This window comes from Xiphophorus couchianus, chromosome 18 (genome assembly GCF_001444195.1).
Source record: "Xiphophorus couchianus chromosome 18, X_couchianus-1.0, whole genome shotgun sequence".
NCBI classification, from domain to species: domain Eukaryota; kingdom Metazoa; phylum Chordata; class Actinopteri; order Cyprinodontiformes; family Poeciliidae; genus Xiphophorus; species Xiphophorus couchianus.
In genome coordinates this window covers 603,976-623,259 of record NC_040245.1, presented here as the reverse complement: position 1 = coordinate 623,259, position 19,284 = coordinate 603,976, and the positions used below count along the sequence as shown (strand labels likewise).

Genomic DNA, 19,284 nt, shown 5'->3' with positions numbered 1-19,284 from the left:
ACGCTGTGACCGACTCACCGCACCGTTCAGTTAAAGGCCTGCAGGTCAACGCTGTGACCGACTCACCGCACCGTTCAGTTAAAGGCCTGCAGGTCAACGCTGTGACCGACTCACCGCACCGTTCAGTTAAAGGCCTGCAGGTCAACGCTGTGACCGACTCACCGCACCGTTCAGTTAAAGGCCTGCAGGTCAACGCTGTGACCGACTCACCGCACCGTTCAGTTAAAGGCCTGCAGGTCAACGCTGTGACCGACTCACCGCACCGTTCAGTTAAAGGCCTGCAGGTCAACGCTGTGACCGACTCACCGCACCGTTCAGTTAAAGGCCTGCAGGTCAACGCTGTGACCGACTCACCGCACCGTTCAGTTAAAGGCCTGCAGGTCAACGCTGTGACCGACTCACCGCACCGTTCAGTTAAAGGCCTGCAGGTCAACGCTGTGGTCAGGGTGGAGATACTGGCATCACTCAACAGTCCATTGATTGGAGGACAGAAATGTGTTTGACAGTAAGATGTTTGGGTTTAGCTCCACCGGCTCATTTCCCTCTGGACTCCTGAATGTGGTCAGTCATGAAACGGGTCACCGAACCGCAGCAACCCGGGCCGTACCACCGTGAATCGTCATGGAGACACAAACATGACGTCTGAGTCAAACAGAAAGTTCAATGTTTACAAGATAGAATAGAATTCAACTTTATTGTCATTGCACTGTCACAAGTACAAGCAACAAGATGTAGTTTGCATCTATCCAGAAGTGCTCTACGAGATATAAATATTTATTTACAGATGTACAAGACTATGTATGTATGGACTATAAGGGGTTATAGCAAGAGATATAGATATTGTGTATAAATATAAATATGGGAGCTATATGCACAGATTATACAGAATATACAAGAATGTTAGGGAACGGATTATAGATAAATAATGGCAGATAGAATTTACAGGTTGATTTCACAACCTGTGAGATTTCACAGGTCAGACTTTCATCCTGTCAGCCACAATCATTAACATTAAGAAATAAAGGTTTGACATATTTCGCTCTGGATTCTCTCCTGAAGCCATGTTGGGTTAATCTGGAGGAAACGGTTCCAGGACGAGCGAGTCTTCATCCTGGAACAGCAGCAGGTGTGACTCGTTAGGAACGAGTTGCTCCACCAGGTCCCAGGTGAATGAAATCTTTCTTCTTAGAGTCTTTACTCCAGGAAGCGAACGCTCAGCTTGTGATCGATGTTCACTTTCTCCAGCGACTGGAAACAAAGAAGATTTATAGCCAAAGGTCAAGGGTCATCAGCTTATTTAATATCTGAAGGATAAGTAATCATTTTTTTACTTGCATTTACTCTGATTGTAAATATTTAGTATCTGCAAACTCGCTCCACTGAACAGACATCCTCCTAACCACCAGGGGGAGTCTTCCAACAAATGATATGGAACCAAACCCTCAGAAAGGCGAGAAGTCCAGAACAAAGTTAGAGGAAGAAAGAAAATGTGTGTTATGCTTTGTGTCTTTTTCTAACATTTAGGCTCTTGTTATATATATATATATATATAATTATCTAAAGGCAGCAGCATTACGTACTCCAGGCTCCCTCTAGTGGTCTGGAGGACTTGCTTTTTTCTGTTTTGCTTTTCCAGTATTTTCCCTTTTCCCTCCTGTGGTTGCAGCAGCATTTTGTTTTGCTTTTGTTTGTGTGTTTTGCGGTTTGCATCATTCATATGTTTGCAGTTTGTTTTGCTGTTTTCCGTCTGTCGCCCATCTGGAAGATGCTGCTGCAATCAGACCTCTGTAGGATCAATCAACTGCTTATCAATTCATCATAAGAATACTGATCAGATCAATACACTTAACTCATTAATTGATAAATGCACCTCTAAGGTGTCTTCTGCTGGTGCTGAATTAGGGTGCTTGTCTCACCTCAACAATTTAAAATGCATCATGACTGTTGGGACTGCAGATTTCTGGTTCAGTTCCATAAATGGAAATGACACAAATCAGATTTTTTCTGTACATGAAGGTTTGGAACCATGATGCTCAGACTGCAGGGAAAAAGTTGCATATGGGTTGAATGAATGCGACCTGAGATCACCTCACCATCCCCTCCTGATGGAGGAGGAGGAACCCGTTCTGGGAGCCGAACCGGACCCGCCTTCCTGAACTCGTCGAAGCAGATGGCGTCGTCCCGGTCCAGGTCAGCCTCCTGGATGGCGCGCTCCGCGATGCTCTGCAGCTGCTCCTCCGTCACCTGCAGCCCCAGCATCTCCCTCAGCACCTGCTGGATGAAGCCAGGTCAGAACCGGAACCACGACTCTGTCCTGACGACAGGGACGCCGGAAAACGACGTTCCTGTTCCAGGACAGCAGCTGGTGAAGGTAAAATATCTTTTACTGTCATGACAGTTTGGTATGAGGCAGATTATCTGTGAAAGAAACCGAGCTCCTCTGGATTCTCTCAGAACTAACTAGAAACCACCAATCAGAGCCAGGAGGCGGGGCTTAGCGCTGTCAATCACACTTCCTGACAACAGAGTCTGTCATGAATGCTAGGCTAGTTAGCATGGCCACCAATAAATAGTTTTCCTGTAACAGTAAGTTGTTTCTCCATTATTTTAGCAGCGAGTACATGAGACTGATTGGCAGCGCTAAGCCCCTCCTCCTGACTCTGATTGGTTGTTTTTCTGCATTTCGTCATCAGAGGGGAGATTAATCTGTTCAGATTATCTCATAACAAACTGATGAAAGTTTTAATAAATATTTAAAAACTTTTTAAAATAAAAACAGCTTTCAGGCTCTCGTTGTGTTTAGTTTTCTTCGTGCTCACTTTACTTTTTACAGATCAAAGTGGTTGTCATGCCGACCTGCAGCAGCTCGGTTCTGGAGATCTTCCCGTCTCGGTCCTGGTCATACAGCTGGAAGGCAACTGAGGAGGGACATTTCCTGAATCATGACTGCATTTCCAGGAAGTTTCAGAGGAAAAGAGAAACCTAGACTGACATTTGAGTTCACCGGCCAACAGCCGGATCCGGCTGCACGCCGTCTCGGGTCCGGTTTTTCTCCGTGGGACGGAAGTGAGCCAGAATCCGGACAAACGAGGGAAAGTCCACCGTTTCCTGTCTGCAGAGAGGAAGGAAGAATAAATGCTCCTGACTTCCTGTTTGGGCGGATAAACCGAGCAGAGATCCGGTTCTGTTCCCCAGCTGGAAAAAAGCTCCGACGATTCGGACTCCGATGGGATTCTCAGACAGCGCCGCCTCCAAGTCCTCGGACCTGAGACCCAAACAGAACCGACCTGAGACCCAAACAGAACCGACCCGAGCAGCCGAGTTACTTTGGTCTTCTGTCAAAAACATCATCAGGATTAAAGATAATGTAAACTTATTAAAAATAAACTTATATAATAATAATAATCTGATCCAAACAGACTGAGTGACCTAGTCAAAGTAAAGAGCTGGTGGAGGTACATGCATGCCACACTTTTCAGATCATTATTTTAATAAAAAAGCCTGAATAACTTTGTATTGATCTGTTAAACTTCCAGAGGTGGGAAAACTTTAGCAGATTTCTATTTTCAGAACCGGATCCATAATCTGGACCAAACAGAATCTTTTAGGTTGGTTCTGGATTTTGGGTCCTTCGGACCGAGTCGTGGGTTTTCTCTCGGTTTGCTGATTCCGGTTAAATATTTAACTGTGGAGATTCTCCGGGTTCGGCGCTTTGAGTCGGACCTGCTGCAGAGAATCTGGTTTATATCCGACACCACAGGGGTCAAAGGTCACAGCAGGTCATTTAAAATCCTCTGGTTCTGATGGAGGAGCAGACGGCCAGCGAACGAATCAGAACCGCGCAGAGTTTGGGTCAGAAATGAACCCGGGTTCGGATCAGAACCGGACCGTCCTGCTGACCCACCTCAGGCTTCCTCTGCTGTCTTTGTCCAGGAACTGGAACCGCTGATGGAGACGGAGAAGATGAGCTGCAGAGGCTGAAATCACAGAGTTAACCGAGTCGGGTTTAATCTGGGTTCTGGTTCTGGTTCGATAGAAACTCAGGAACTTCAGAACCAAATGAGTGGAGGTGAACTGGAGCAGGTCCAGGTTCTGGTACAGGTCTGTGCACCAGATGAATCTATTAATCGGATGAATTAATTGATCAGTTATTGATTTGTCCCAGATAAATAAATGACATTAACTGGAACCAGTTGCTCGGTTCTGGGTTCATTTACTCCCAGTTGGTAGATGAATGTGGGCCCCATACGGGATTAGCTCAGCTCTGATGGTTCTGGACTGTTCTGGTTCTGACCCAGATTCAGGAGAACCCGTCCGGTTCTTGTTTGTCCTCTGCTTCAGTTTGATGTGAAAATACAACCAATAAATCAATAAATACTAAATCAGAATATTGATGAATAAATTAGAGTAATGACTCTGTATGGACACCGGGGGGCGCTCTTCAATGGACTCACTGGTCGCACAAATATGACAAATGGACCTGCCATACCGCTCTGGTTCTGAAGTTATCAGTTTATTACAATTTTTTAGACACTAAACCAAAAGTAAAATAAAATAATTCTGTTTTCTGAGGCTCTGCAGCAAGAAGATGTTTTATCTTCCTGTCCAGCTTCTCTGTCAGGGAGGAGAGGCAGATAAACGACCCGATGATTCTGCAGGCTCACACACACACACACACACACACACACACACACACACACACACACACACACACACACACACACGCACACACCAAGCAGATCACTCTACAGAGCAAATATCTCAGTACGTTAAAGAAAACAAAACTAACTTAACTTTTGTTTACTGGCAGATTATTTCACTTATAACATTTTCTCATGTTTATTCTGCTACATTTTTTAAATCCGTATTTAGGAATTGACTTCAAACAAACTGAATTGCTTCATGTTGCTGAAAAGTTACTTGTTAAGATTTAATGTTTCTGCAGTGAAACACCAGAACAGAACCGGTTCTGACCTCAGAGGCCTTAAAGTTTACAGATTCTGATTACGAAGAAATGTTTAACAAAAACAAAAACATGTTTATCCTCCTGAAAGAATTATTTCTGCTGAGCCACTAAAACAGCTTCAGTTTTATCTTCCTGAAAATTTTGGTGTTTAAAACCTTTTAGCAACGGCAGGTTTTTATCCTGATCCTCAGACCCTCCCTGTGCTTTTCACTCAGCTCCGAGTCAATTCATCCCAGAACCGAACCGAACCGTCCAGAACCAAACTGAACCGTCCAGAACCAAAACAGAAGCGTATGAAGATCTTCAAAACTTTCATATCAGACACAACAAAACACAGAAAGCTGGATTTGGACCAGAACCTCCTGTGAAAAGTGAATTTGGTCCCCGAACCAACAGAATCAGAGAAATGACTTTAGAACTCGGATTTTATAGGAATAAAAGTTTAATTTCATGACATAAAGATGCCAGTGGCAGAACTTCAGCAGAACCGGCCTGGCAGCATGAAGTAGGCAAACAGAACCGACCCAGATCCGTCTCTGAGGTTCTGGTTCTACAGAGAACCTCAGTAGAACCTGAACCCACACCTGGACCAGAACCGCTCCATCAGAACACCAGCCTCTCGTCCTGCAGAACATCTGAAGCTCTGCAGGTCAGAGGTCAGGATGCAGCAATGAAGAGACAAAATGGCCTAAACAAAGTCACTCATTGAGCTTATGAGAATAAAGTACTAATGACTTTATTCTCATAATTTATTTTTTTTCTGATCCTCCAAAGTATTTCCAGCTATCAGCTGCGATCAATAACTGATCAGAATCCGTCTGGCTGCTGCTGCCCTCGGCTGGACACTAGGTGGCGCCGTTTCCCCAGAAATCAGAACCTCTTCCTGCCTTTGGACTTCTGGTTCTGTTCTCACTTTCAGTCTCATTTGCTTCAGCGTTAATGTTTGGCCAGGAGCAGCTGGCGGATGTTTTCTGTTCAACACAAACGTTTCCAGATAAAGAAGTTAATCATCTGCAGAGCCGCCGTCCTCCCGGTACCAGGAGTAACGGCTCCCGGTCCGTTTGCTGTTCTGAACCGTTTATATAATCAAATAAAAGTCGTTGTGACAGAACTTTCAAGTTTTATTAGTAATTATCGGCTCTCTCCCTTTGGACTCGGCTCCGTTTACGACCATAAACTTCCTCGGCTCGGTTGGCAGAGAGTCAAAGTTTTCACATTCCTGTGAGAACGAAAGTTTAGAGTGAAAACATGAAACATGAAGTTTCCACAAGCCTGGAGCAGCAGGGCCATTCTGGCCCAGACTCCAGAACCGGTCCAGGCTCCAGAACCAGTCCAGGCTCTACAACCGGTCCAGACTCTAGAGCCAGTCCAGGCTCTACAACTGGCCCAGACTCCAGAACCGGTCTAGGCTCCAGAACCAGTCCAGGCTCTACAACCGGTCCAGACTCTAGAGCCGGTCCAGACTCTAGAGCCGGTCCAGGCTCTAGAACCGGTCCAGACTCCAGAACCGGTCCAGGCTCCAGAACCAGTCCAGGCTCTACAACCGGTCCAGACTCTAGAGCCGGTCCAGGCTCTAGAACCGGTCCAGACTCCAGAACCGGTCCAGACTCCAGAACCGGTCCAGGCTCCAGAACCGGTCCAGACTCCAGAACTGGTCCAGGCTCCAGAACTGGTCCAGACTCTAGAACCGGTCCAGACTCTAGAGCCGGTCCAGGCTCTAGAACCGGTCCAGGCTCCAGAACCGGTCCAGGCTCCAGAACCGGTCCAGGCTCCAGAACTGGTCCAGGCTCTAGAACCGGTCCAGACTCTAGAACCGGTCCAGACTCCAGAACCGGTCCAGGCTCCAGAACTGGTCCAGACTCTAGAACCGGTCCAGACTCTAGAACCGGTCCAGGCTCTAGAACCGGTTCAGACTCCAGAACTGGTCCAGACTCTAGAACCGGTCCAGACTCTAGAGCCGGTCCAGGCTCTAGAACCGGTCCAGGCTCCAGAACCGGTCCAGGCTCCAGAACCGGTCCAGACTCTAGAACCGGTCCAGACTCTAGAACCGGTCCAGGCTCTAGAACCGGTCCAGACTCTAGAACCCGGTTTTCTTGGGGAAAAGTGGGTGAATGTTCTGGAAGGCAGCAGATTTGACCTTTTGGCCTCAATATTCATGTTTCCATCATTTGATTCATATTTTGAAGAATTGCTTTAGAAAAGTTTGATGGAAAAAACAAAATTTGAAATAACTTTTTCAATTTGGCAAAAACCAAGTTGGTGCTGGACTCAGACGGTTCCTGGTTTCTCTGAAAGACTCAAAGCACCAAAGATGGAAACATCTACAGAAAAAGTAGCGAATGCTGCGCCTTACCAGAGGCACCAAACTCACAGTCCACACCTGCTAGCTAGCAGCTCCCACTTCCTGTTAGCCGCCTCCACTTCCTGTTCATTGCAGCCATGTAGCGTCAACTTGTGATGACATCACTGCGCAGTCGAACCAGCAGATGGAAACATGATCAACTCACATTTTCCTTTTTTATTTCTGTTTTTAAAATGGACTTTAAATGTTTCTGATGGTTGGAAGGAAACAGAACATCAGGTTCTGCTGCTCCGAGCCCGCAGCATGATACCACCTCTGGGACGGGTGATCCAGTCCACCGGGTCCAGGTTCTGTCAGATGGATCGGGTTCTTGATGCAGAACTTCCTCCAGATTCCTTCGGTTCCTTCTTAGATTGTACAAAAACAGTTTTAGAAAAATCTGTTTATTTTTTAACTCTATGATTTCCTGGGATTATGAAACTTTCCCCAAACTGCAGAGGGAGGAAATATTCAGAACCTGATCACTGGAGGAAGGTTGTGCAATGTAACGGTCGCCGTGCCGATCAGGTTTCTAATTTACTGGAACCTTTTCCTCGTCACTTTCAGTCTGTGCAGTTATTTCCAGGCCTGGAGAACAAAGGTGAGGAATGTGGAGGCGGCAGGTGACACGTGGGCGGGACGAGAGCCGACAGGTGGAAGGAAAGCGACGCGTGGCGAAGGAACGGTTCCACCCCGACCTCCAGCGCTCCCGTCCCGACACGGTTAGACCATCTGAAGATCCACAAAGATGTTTTTAAGAGCAGAAAATGTTTGCAGCAACAAAAATCTGCAGAGATCTTCAGGAAAACCCAATAAAACCACAGAACCGGTTCGGACCGGATCACAGAACAAAAAGACAGAAAAACTCCGTAAAAATGTAACAATGTTTCATTTCATACACAAACACAGAGAGAAACGACCTCCAAGAGACCTGAGGGTCAAAGGTCATAAATCAAGATGAATGAGGAAATGGAGGGTCTGCTGAGGGACAGGAGGACATCAGCTGATAAGAGTTAAGTTGACGTTTTTCCAGGAATAATGACTTTGTTTGTGCCAGAGGATGGCTGATGCTGATTGGACGGTTTGGTTTCCTGTGTTGCATCACTTGGTCAGATCCTCCTGCTGCACTGAGCGTCCAGCCTGAAGGTCAGAGGTCAGGGAGGAGTCAGTCTGCAGACACAAAGCCCCGCCCACTCTGAGAGACTGATGGAGTCATAACTGACACAGTTACAGTGCATAAACGTGTGTGTGTGTGTGTGTGTGTGTGTGTTGGCGGAGCTCCAGCAGGAAGCAGTCTTGTGACCCGACCTGAACCGGACCGACCTGCTTTCATTCAGACTGAAACAGAAACGTTTGATAACGATCTGAGATTTCAGAAAATCTGATCTGGTTCAGTTTCAGCAGGAGGAAGAGGAGCAACAGGAGGAAGAGGAGGAACAGGAGGAAGAGGAGGAACAGGAGGAAGAGGAGCAGCAGGAGGAAGATGCTGCTGGATGAAGGAAACGTTCTTAAATATTAGTTTTAATCACTGAAATGAAAGTAGTCACATGGTTCGGGTCGCGGCCTTCATCAGATCTTCATCATCAGATGATCAAACCTCCAGCATCACAGTCAGAGATAGGAGGAGAGGCGATGGCTGGAGGAGGAGGAGGAAGAAGAGGAGGAGGAAAAAGAAGAGGAAGAGGAGGAGGAGGAGGAGGAGGAGGAGGAAGGCCTCACTGAGTCCAGGCTCCAGCAGGGAAATTCATGTTGGAACAAGGAGCAGAACTTTTTTCTGCTGATAATCTGGATTGTTGAGCAGGAAGCAGAAAACTCAGCTTATCAACAGGAAGTCCATTTCTCTGGATGAAATCGCTGAGATGGCAAACAGGAAACAGTTCAAAGTTCAACTGGCCTAAAATAAACCAGCAATTCCCTGAAGGAGAGAACCGCAGAGAGGAGGAGCTTTTTGGATGAAAGGTGGAAAATCTTCAGAAAAACGAGAATCTGCCTCTAGGGCGGCGCTGTCTGCCCTACAGAAGCACCACAACGTATTACACCTAGTTAGCTGGATGTTAGCTTGTTAGCATTTGAGCTCCAAATGCACACCTCCAGACTGCGCAGGCGGCTCGGCTGCGCTGGTTGCTAGGAGACGGAAAGACGTTTAATGTTTGCATTTCTTTAATGTTTGGCTGTCAAATAAATCTGAACGGTTGGGATTTCATAGTGGAGTGAAACGATTTCCCACTTTTCCCACAAACAGCAGTTCCCGACTGGATTCTGTTTCCTGTCGGGGAAAGAAAAAAATCAGATCGTTTCCTGTCCACAACGAAGCCCCGCCCCTCTGCTTCCTGTTCAGTCAGAGCAGCAGGTGTTCCCACGTCCAGCGATGACATCACAGCTTCAGGTAGAAGATTAACTAACAGCTCAACGTCTCCAGGAAGTTGATTCAGTTTCAGGATTAAAGCCAAACTTACGGATAGTAAATGATTCATGCAGCTTCAGTTTGGATCAAACGTCACATATTGATGTGTGACGATAAATTTCTAAGCGACAGGCGGAGTCCAAACAACACAATGACTTCAATACTTTATTTATGCAACTGTTCAAATACTCACTGAAAATGATTCTAGAATAAAAAAATCATCTTTGATCTGAAGGAGACACAAAGGAACCTGTGGAGAAAAATCCGAGCTGCTGTAAAGCTGCTGCTGGAGATTTTTCTCTTTGAGAAAATCAGAATCTAAAGTTTATATCTTTACAGTCAAACATGTAGAATCTGAAATTAGAGCAGCTTTTATGTTTGTAACACAAACAAGTGAGAAAACCTCAGGTGTCCTCAACTCCTGACTGATTCCTGGCTGGAAGCCGACACTCCGGACTGGACGACGTAGCATTAGCATGTAAACAGTAAAACAGGAAGTTGCCTTGAACAGGTTGAAGCTCAAACTCACAGAGACACATTTGCAGTCATGAAGTGAGGCTGAAGGTTAAATTTACATCATTGTACTAAATTATTAAGAGAAACAGAAAGTCTGCAGTTTATTATGAAGAGAAGGAACCCGAGAACTCGGCCCTGTGGGACTCCAGTGTCCTTTAAATCTGCAGAATGATGCTAAAACCTGAACAGGGTAAAACCTGAACAGGGTAAAACCTGAACAGGGTAAAACCTGAACAGAGTTGCTAACCCAGACAAAAGAAGTAAAAGAGAAAGTGTTGGAGATTCTTTATCAGAAGCAGGGAAGTTTGTTATCAGTGGTTGGGACCAGAACGACCTGCGTTTCCTGCTGGAGTCACTGATCTTCCACAGAAATCTGCATTTTCTCTGAAACCATTAAACTGCAGCAGATACACATCAGATGAAACAACTTTTCTTATCTGGCTTGAGCCTCGCTGCTGAAAGCCCCGATGACGCTCTTCCCTTCCTGTTTGGGAGTTTCTGTTTTCCTGGTCGCTGAGGGATTTTCTGCTCAGGCCCAGTTTCACTGTGAGCTCAGCGCTGAGCGGACCTTTTGGGTCCGTTAGTCCAGACTTCCTTCTCTTCCTGCTCATGGATGGAGAATCGGCGACTGTTTGTCCACGAAGGTCGACCTCCACTGACCGAGGTCGAAACTAAAGGACGGAAACAGACTGAAGTGAAAAGGTTCTAGTAAAAGTCCGGCTCCCCGAAGTCCAGACTGAGTTCTGGTCCATGTGGATCCCGTCAGCCCAGTTCCCCCTACAGGTTTAGTTCTTTTGACCCGACCCTCAGTTACTCCGGTTCTGTTCAGTAAACTTGATCTGTTTTCTGGAATAAACCAACATGTTCTATTGTCTGACACCTGACCTTTGACCCCAAATCCTGGAGGAGCTGAGCAGGTGGCAGCCAAGCGTCGTTTTTTGATCCTTGGATGTCGGCTCTTCCTCTCGTGGTGAAGCAGGACCAGCCACTGAACAGAACCTGAGCTGGGTTCAGTTTTCCACCATCAGATCCTGAAGTCCAGCGTCTCTAACGGAGCAACGGAGGACGATTAGCAGAGCTGGCTAACCTGTGGAACATCGTCGCTACTGTCTGGATACAGAGCCGTTAGCATGTTAGCATGTCGTAGAACAGCATTCTTCAGTCAGAGGCCTCTATACACTGACTGCTACTGGAGGTCCTTCCTGCCCACAGCATCACTATTCGCATGGCCTCCGCAGGTCCATAGACGATACGATTAGCAAAAACCTTTTAGTCCAATTATAGTCAAACTTTATTAAAATAGTTACAACCATTTTTATGACCTCAGGAAAGTCATGTGATCATTAGAGCCAATCACAGGCTACTTCCTGTTGAAGGACCTAAATCTGCTGTCGGTCCTCAGTTGCTCTGACCCAAACCGCCTGAGCAACAGACACAACTTGGGTCAGAGCAACTTGGATCAGAGCAACTGTCTGACAGAAACTCTAAAATCAGAGATTTTCTGATCCGACTCTCAAATCCAACATTCAGGTTTCTAGCAGGACTTCCTGTTGCAGAGCCAATTAGATTCTAACAGCTGCAGGACCCACTGGGGGTCCAGTACGGGTCCCACATGGGTCCAATATGAGACCCACATGGGTCCAGTACGGGTCCCACATGGGTCCAATATGAGACCCACATGGGTCCAGTATGGGTCCCACAGGGTCCAGGGTTTGTTGTTTTCTGACCTGGAGGCCATAAATGTTGACGGTTATGACGAAGAGGAGGATGATGAAGATGTGTCAAACTGAAAGTTGCTGTTTGTCTTCATGAGGTTTGATTTTCTCTGAACCGTTTAGTTTAAAGATCAGATTTAATGATGAATCCAAAACAAACAGCAACTTCCTGGCAGAGGGAGGAAACCTCAGCAGAACCAGAACCAGAACCAGCGACCGACTGGAGCTGACAGAAGACAGAGCAGAACTGAACCAGGAATATTTTTGATGTTGATGAAAAGTAAAAAGTTAACAGCAGGTGGCCTGCAGAATATTTTATTAACATCTTTAAAGCGAAAATCTTTGCTGCACCAACGTTTGAGAGGAATTTCATTAAATGTGAAGAAGGCGAGGAAGGGAGCGCTGAGTTTGTCCTCCAGGAGCCTCGGCCCGTAGCAGCATGACTACAGAAGTAGCTCAGGATGACCCCAGCCCTTAGAGCGACGCAGCAGAAGTTTCTCCATTGTTTGCTGAAACAACCGGCTGCAGATTTTTACTGTTTCTGCTTCGTTCTCATTTTTTAAAAGTAGTTTCTGGAAAACCAAAGTTTGAGTTTCAGAAAACTTCCTGCTTGTTTCTTCTTCTGCTTCCAGTTTCTGCAGAGCTCTGATGGATCCCTGCAGTGAATCCGCTTATTCTGGAAAACCGATCGGTCCGATCAGACGGATCGGTCTGATCAGTTCGCTGATTTTTGCTCCAGAAATAAATTCAGTTTTATTCAGACAACCAGAATAAATTCTGAAAATCTGAAATAAAAAAACCCAAGGTAGAAACTGGAGCAACTCAGCAGGTTCTGAGAGGTTCTGGAAGGTCTTGGAAGGTTCTGAAAGGTTCTGCAGGGTTAGTAATAGTTCATCCAGCCGGTCTCTGTGTGTTGTATGGACCCGGTCCGCCTCAGGCCCGTTCGCTCGCTGCATGTGGTTCTGTTGGCACCATCAGAACCCGACCTCCAGGCTGACGGGATGGAACCGACCCGCACGGCGAAGAAAACATGTCAGTAGATCAAGTTTTCTATAAAATGAAAATGATTTTGAAAGCAGGATTAATAAATCTCAACATAAACACGGTGATCTAATAAACAGCCTGGAGCCGAGCGGTTTCCTTTAACTGGACCGGGTCCAACAGGCAGCAGCAGAACCGGATGTTTGTCAAACAGTCGGCACGCCACTGAAAGTCCCGACTCAAACCGCCCGGGGGAAACGGGACAAACATGATGTCATCAGGGACCGGGCTAAACCCGGACGGCCGAGACCCGAGTCCCTGCCAAGACAAACACGAAACTTCACCAAGTCACCAGAAACAAAAACAGAAAGAAAATTAAACACATGAAGCAGAAACACAGTTTGATCTCATATCAATAAAATCATTTTTCCTTTGATTCTGGCTGAAAGAGTTCAGTTCCCCAGGGTTTAGACTGGGCCCATTAGGGTTTAGACTGGGCCCATTAGGGTTTAGACTGGGCCCATTAGGGTTTAGACTGGGCCCATTAAGGTTTAGACTGGGCCCATTAGGTTTCAGACTGGGCCCATTAGGGTTTAGACTGGGCCCATTAGGGTTTAGACTGGGCCCATTAGGGTTTAGACTGGGCCCATTAAGGTTTAGACTGGGCCCATTAGGTTTCAGACTGGGCCCATTAGGGTTTAGACTGGGCCCATTAAGGTTTAGACTGGGCCCATTAAGGTTTAGACTGGGCCCATTAGGTTTCAGACTGGGCCCATTAGGGTTTAGACTGGGCCCATTAAGGTTTAGACTTGGCCCATTAAGGTTTAGACTTGGCCCATTAGGGTTTAGACTGGGCCCATTAGGGTTTAGACTGGGCCCATTAAGGTTTAGACTGGGCCCATTAGGGTTTAGACTGGGCCCATTAGGGTTTAGACTGGGCCCATTAAGGTTTAGACTGGGCCCATTAGGTTTCAGACTGGGCCCATTAGGGTTTAGACTGGGCCCATTAAGGTTTAGACTTGGCCCATTAGGGTTTAGACTGGGCCCATTAAGGTTTAGACTGGGCCCATTAGGGTTTAGACTGGGCCCATTAGGGTTTAGACTGGGCCCATTAAGGTTTAGACTGGGCCCATTAGGTTTCAGACTGGGCCCATTAGGGTTTAGACTGGGCCCATTAAGGTTTAGACTGGGCCCATTAAGGTTTAGACTGGGCCCATTAGGTTTCAGACTGGGCCCATTAGGGTTTAGACTGGGCCCATTAAGGTTTAGACTGGGCCCATTAGGGTTTAGACTGGGCCCATTAGGGTTTAGACTGGGCCCATTAAGGTTTAGACTGGGCCCATTAGGTTTCAGACTGGGCCCATTAGGGTTTAGACTGGGCCCATTAAGGTTTAGACTTGGCCCATTAGGGTTTAGACTGGGCCCATTAAGGTTTAGACTGGGCCCATTAGGGTTTAGACTGGGCCCATTAGGGTTTAGACTGGGCCCATTAAGGTTTAGACTGGGCCCATTAGGTTTCAGACTGGGCCCATTAGGGTTTAGACTGGGCCCATTAAGGTTTAGACTGGGCCCATTAAGGTTTAGACTGGGCCCATTAAGGTTTAGACTGGGCCCATTAGGTTTCAGACTGGGCCCATTAGGGTTTAGACTGGGCCCATTAGGGTTTAGACTGGGCCCATTAAGGTTTAGACTGGGCCCATTAGGGTTTAGACTGGGCCCATTAGGGTTTAGACTGGGCCCATTAAGGTTTAGACTTGGCCCATTAGGGTTTAGACTGGGCCCATTAAGGTTTAGACTGGGCCCATTAAGGTTTAGACTGGGCCCATTAAGGTTTAGACTGGGCCCATTAATGTTTAGACTGGGCCCATTAAGGTTTAGACTGGGCCCATTAATGTTTAGACTGGGCCCATTAAGGTTTAGACTGGGCCCATTAATGTTTAGACTGGGCCCATTAAGGTTTAGACTGGGCCCATTAGGGTTTAGACTGGGCCCATTAGGGTTTAGACTGGGCCCATTAAGGTTTAGACTGGGCCCATTATGGTTTAGACTGGGCCCATTAAGGTTTAGACTGGGCCCATTAAGGTTTAGACTGGGCCCATTAAGGTTTAGACTGGGCCCATTAATGTTTCCTTGTTGGAACATTTTTATGCAGTTAAAGTCCAGTTGGTGTTTTTAGGGCCTGTTGAAAGTATTCACACCCTCATTTTGACAAATTTATAACATCAAAGTTAAAACTGGTTTCTACAAAAACTGACAAATAAAATGTTAACATTAAATCTTCAGTCTGTCTGTGGACTGACTGACCGTATTCAGCAGAGGTCCGTCCAACTGGAGCCGCTGGTCTCTGGTTTCCACCAGGAAGCTTTAAGTGGTTAACAGAGAAACTGGAGTTTGCCAAAAGGCACGTGGGAAACTGTGTGGTCCAGAGGAAGGAGGAAGTCAGGACAGCAAACATGAAGCACGGCGGTGGCAGCATCATGCCTTGCAGGTAAAACCACAGCAGAAAAAAATTTGTTTTCCAGCAGGACGGGGAATATTTATCAAGTCACTTATTTTATGCTTCATATCTTTATTTTAATGTCATTATTTTGTGGAAATCAGTTTTGACATTAAAGTTTTATTTTCCTAAAAATACAACTAAAGATCCAAGAGGTGAAAAGTCAAAGTTTGGAAGTTCTCCACCTGTCCTGCCAGCCTGACGTTGATCAGTGACTTCATGTTTTCATGCTGAACCGTCAAGAATTTCAATCGTTTCTGGAAAACAAAATTCTTCTGTCCTGCAGGTTTTTCTCACATGAAACTCATTCATGAGAAATTCTCAGTAATATTTACAGATGAATCATCAGTTCAGCAGAAAAGATCCTGCTGTCCTGCTGACAGGCCGTGTTGCTCGTGTTCTGGTTTCTGTTGGTTCTGCGTTCCGGATCAGGAAGCAGCTCTGATCGCTGAGATCCCGGCTCCGCGTCAGTTTCCTGTCAGCTCTGAGCGGCTGCTGCTTCCTGGACGGAGTTCCAGGGAGCTGGGGGTAATTCCAGCTCACCTGCGCAGGTAACCTGGAGTTTTCCTCCTATTCCTGAAGCAGCTGGTTTACCTGCCAGGTGTTCAGGTTTCAGTCTGCTGAGGTTCTGCTGTTCAGAGGAACTTATTGAGAGACCAAAACTTTTGCACATCTTAACATCTTCATGTCGTTCTAAATAAATTTTGTTTTAATATTTTATGCAGTTGAAACTATTTTGTGGACTAAATGTATGTAACGTTTGCAGGTTGGACCTAATTCTGCTTCATCTGTCGCATAAAACAACATTTTTGCTCTTTATTCCGTTTTTCAGCCAAACTGGCTAAAAGTTTCCAGCTGCTTCATGCGAAGAGCTGCAGAATCGCTGCAGGTGCAGCTGCTGCAGTCAGTGTTGCAGCGTCAGGTAACAGTTTGTTTCTGTTAGTCAGCTTCAGTTTCAGCTCAGAGCCTGGAGCCAAACCACCTGCTGGCTCCGCCCCCTCCGTCCCACCTGCCCGGCCGGCTGCCAGAGCCGCGTTGAGTCACGATGCACCTGAGGCAACAGCTACCTCACTTTCACTGGCCCCGCCCCCGAAGCACTCCTCCTGTCAGCTGTGGTCGCTCACCTGTGCCGTGAAAGTGAAAGTCTGAGTGGATCAATCCCAGAATCCTTTGCTGCTGCACAGATTGGAGCCTAGGGAGAGGAGAGGAGAGTCTGTCTGTCCGTCTGCAGGCCGCAGCTTCACCTGCTCCGTTCTCCAGAACCTGAGTCAGATCAACGGACCGGTACCGGGTCTCTGTGACTGGATCACTGGATGCTAACTGGTGCAGCAAACAGCAAAATGTTCTGTAAACATGTGAATAATACGAACTATAAAAACACAAAAAAACAAGCATAACAGAAAAAATCTGCAAATACAGAAAATTACAACAGAAATTCAACAAAACAAAAGTAAAAAGGGAAAATGTGACAAACAGTAAAAATAATAAAACGCAGCAGATTCTCCACCTAAAGAAGAAGAAATCCTCCAGGCCACTAGGGGGAGTCTGGAGGGGGTGACGTCACCGACATGCTGATATTTTATAAAACATCTTTTCGTTCTTCTGGACTTCCTGTCTTTATCGTGGTTCTGATGATCTCGTCATCTACTCCCCCTGGCGGTCTGGAGGATTTCTGTTTAGTGTCAACTTCTGTTCTGATATTTGCTGCATTTTTCTTTTTGATTCCATTTTCTGTCATTGCAGCATTTTTGTTTGCTTCTGGGCTTTTGGAAGTTGTTGTGCTGTAGTAAATATTTCTGTTGTGATTTCTCTTAAAGCAGCTCTGGTCCGTAGAAACGCAGCTGTCAGAGGGAACCGAACCCGCAGCAGATTTCGGATCGGCTCAGTTCTTCCCTGCGATCCGACAGAGAAATCCGAGGAGGCAGCAGCAGGTTCCGTCTCGTTAACTCCGGAAGCCGAGGACGGACACGTCGCTTCTCATCACAGCGGACAAAGAAGACATGGAGGAATGTCGGAGCCGCGGGACGTCAAACCGAGTTCAGAGTCGATTAACTCGGTTTGACTCTGCAGAAAAACAAGCTGCCAAACGTCAACAGCGTCGCTGCCGCATTTTAACGGTAAAATCGGCTACCGGAACCGAAAACCCGCAGGAATCAAAAGTTCTGAATTACTTTCAATCTAATTCAGACCAAAACAACCAAAATGTCCTTCATAAATCCTGACTGAACTGGAGCCGTTTTGGAGGAAAAACTCAGCAAGAGACTTGAAATGACTCGGTGAGTTATAAATTAAAGCACAGCCGGCCCAAGGCAGAAGCAAACTGAACCGCCGTTTGGGCCATCAGAGGTCTCCTGACTCAGAACTGAGACCAGAGATAAAACCATCTGAACCGGATGAAACTCGTTTCCACCAGGAATCAATCAATCAATCAATCAATCAATCAATCAATCAATCAATCAATCAATCAATCAATCAATCAATCTCTCTCTCTGTGTTGTTTCATATTAAACAGAACTCACCTTTCTTTGAGCTTCTTTTCTAAGTGATGACAGTGGAGATTCTAGCCACTAGTTAGAGAGCTTTAGCATTAGCTTTAGCATCCTAAAACTGGACCTCAGCTCCCCTAAATCAGGTCGCCACCCGTCCCATAAAATATGGAGTCGTCCCATATTTAGTCGTTAAATGTGCGTCCTGCTTTGAACCGATACATAACTGTCTGATAGAAACGCCTTTCATACACACATCAACACTGAGTTTAACAATAATGACCAAAATAAAACAGGAAATATTAAGGTCAGCTAAATTGTCGTGTCGGGAGCTAAAGGACCCCAGAACGCTACAGACCGACACTGAACGTCACGGTTGCCTAGAGACGGATTATCAGCATCTTTGTTCAGATGGCAACTTGCAATGCAAAATATGCTTAGTGATATTTTGCAATGGGCAATGCAGTATTTAATTTAGAATTATTTCAGAGGTTACCATGGCTACCTGGTAGCTAGAAGGTATTGACTTGTTTCTCGTTAAATCAGCGCTGCAGGGTTTTCCTTCCTGCTCAGCTGCAGCTAACAGGCTCCTGTTCATCTGCACACATGATTTCATAGGAGTGACTTCAGCTGTAAGTGATTGATGGCTGAAGTGAGTTTGTTGCAACCTGTGAATGAAATTGTGTACAGTAATGGCTTTATTTATTTGAAGAATATTTTGTTGTTCAGTACAAAATTGTGTATATGTGCAAAATATTTGTATAATTAATGTGTTAGTCTGATCCTGGTCCTGAGCCTTAATTACTCTTGTTGCTGTTTTTTGAAGTTTGATTAGTGACTGTTGTGTTTTATCATTAATTTCCCAAATTTCTCTGGAGTCACTAAAATAAGGTCAAACTAAAGAACAGCACAGGATGTTTGGGTCAGGCTGGTTCTGTGAACAGAAATGTGTTTGGTTCTGAAACTATGACAGACTCACTTCATGAACTGTGAACTGAAATATTAAAACCCAACTCATCATGTCCACTTTTCCAAAGATGGACATTCATTCTTGTTTAAAGACAAAACAGCTGCATAATGTTCAGATAAAAATAAGGGTCATGAAATTTCTAAATATAAATTAATGACTCATTTTCAATAGTCATTAATCTGACTTAATAAACTGGTTTTAGGTTTATTAATCCTATGAATTTAGTAAAATGTTCTTCAGATGAAATGCATAGTTTAGGGTAGATTTTATTTTAATTTCTGGGCAGCAGACCCCACTAGGACTGTGTGACTCCACAGCTGCTGGCAGATGTTGGCAGCTATGATGTAATCTAGAGATTCTGTCTCAAACTGAGTTTATACATCTCTAGAAAAAATTAAAAGTTTCTCT

At 45.8% G+C, this 19,284-nt stretch overlaps 1 protein-coding gene across 1 annotated transcript; it reads right to left on the bottom strand.

Annotated features, from left to right (window-relative positions):
* Positions 1 to 861: 861 nt before the first annotated feature.
* chp2 (calcineurin-like EF-hand protein 2) lies at positions 862 to 4,179 on the bottom strand (the record flags this gene model as incomplete). Its single annotated transcript, XM_028045375.1, has 6 exons — positions 862 to 1,248; positions 2,149 to 2,271; positions 2,857 to 2,935; positions 3,005 to 3,112; positions 3,191 to 3,265; positions 3,905 to 4,179. Coding segments are annotated over 6 exons (714 nt in total), but the record flags the coding sequence as incomplete, so codon positions are not given.
* Between the last annotated feature and the right edge of the window lie 15,105 nt (positions 4,180 to 19,284).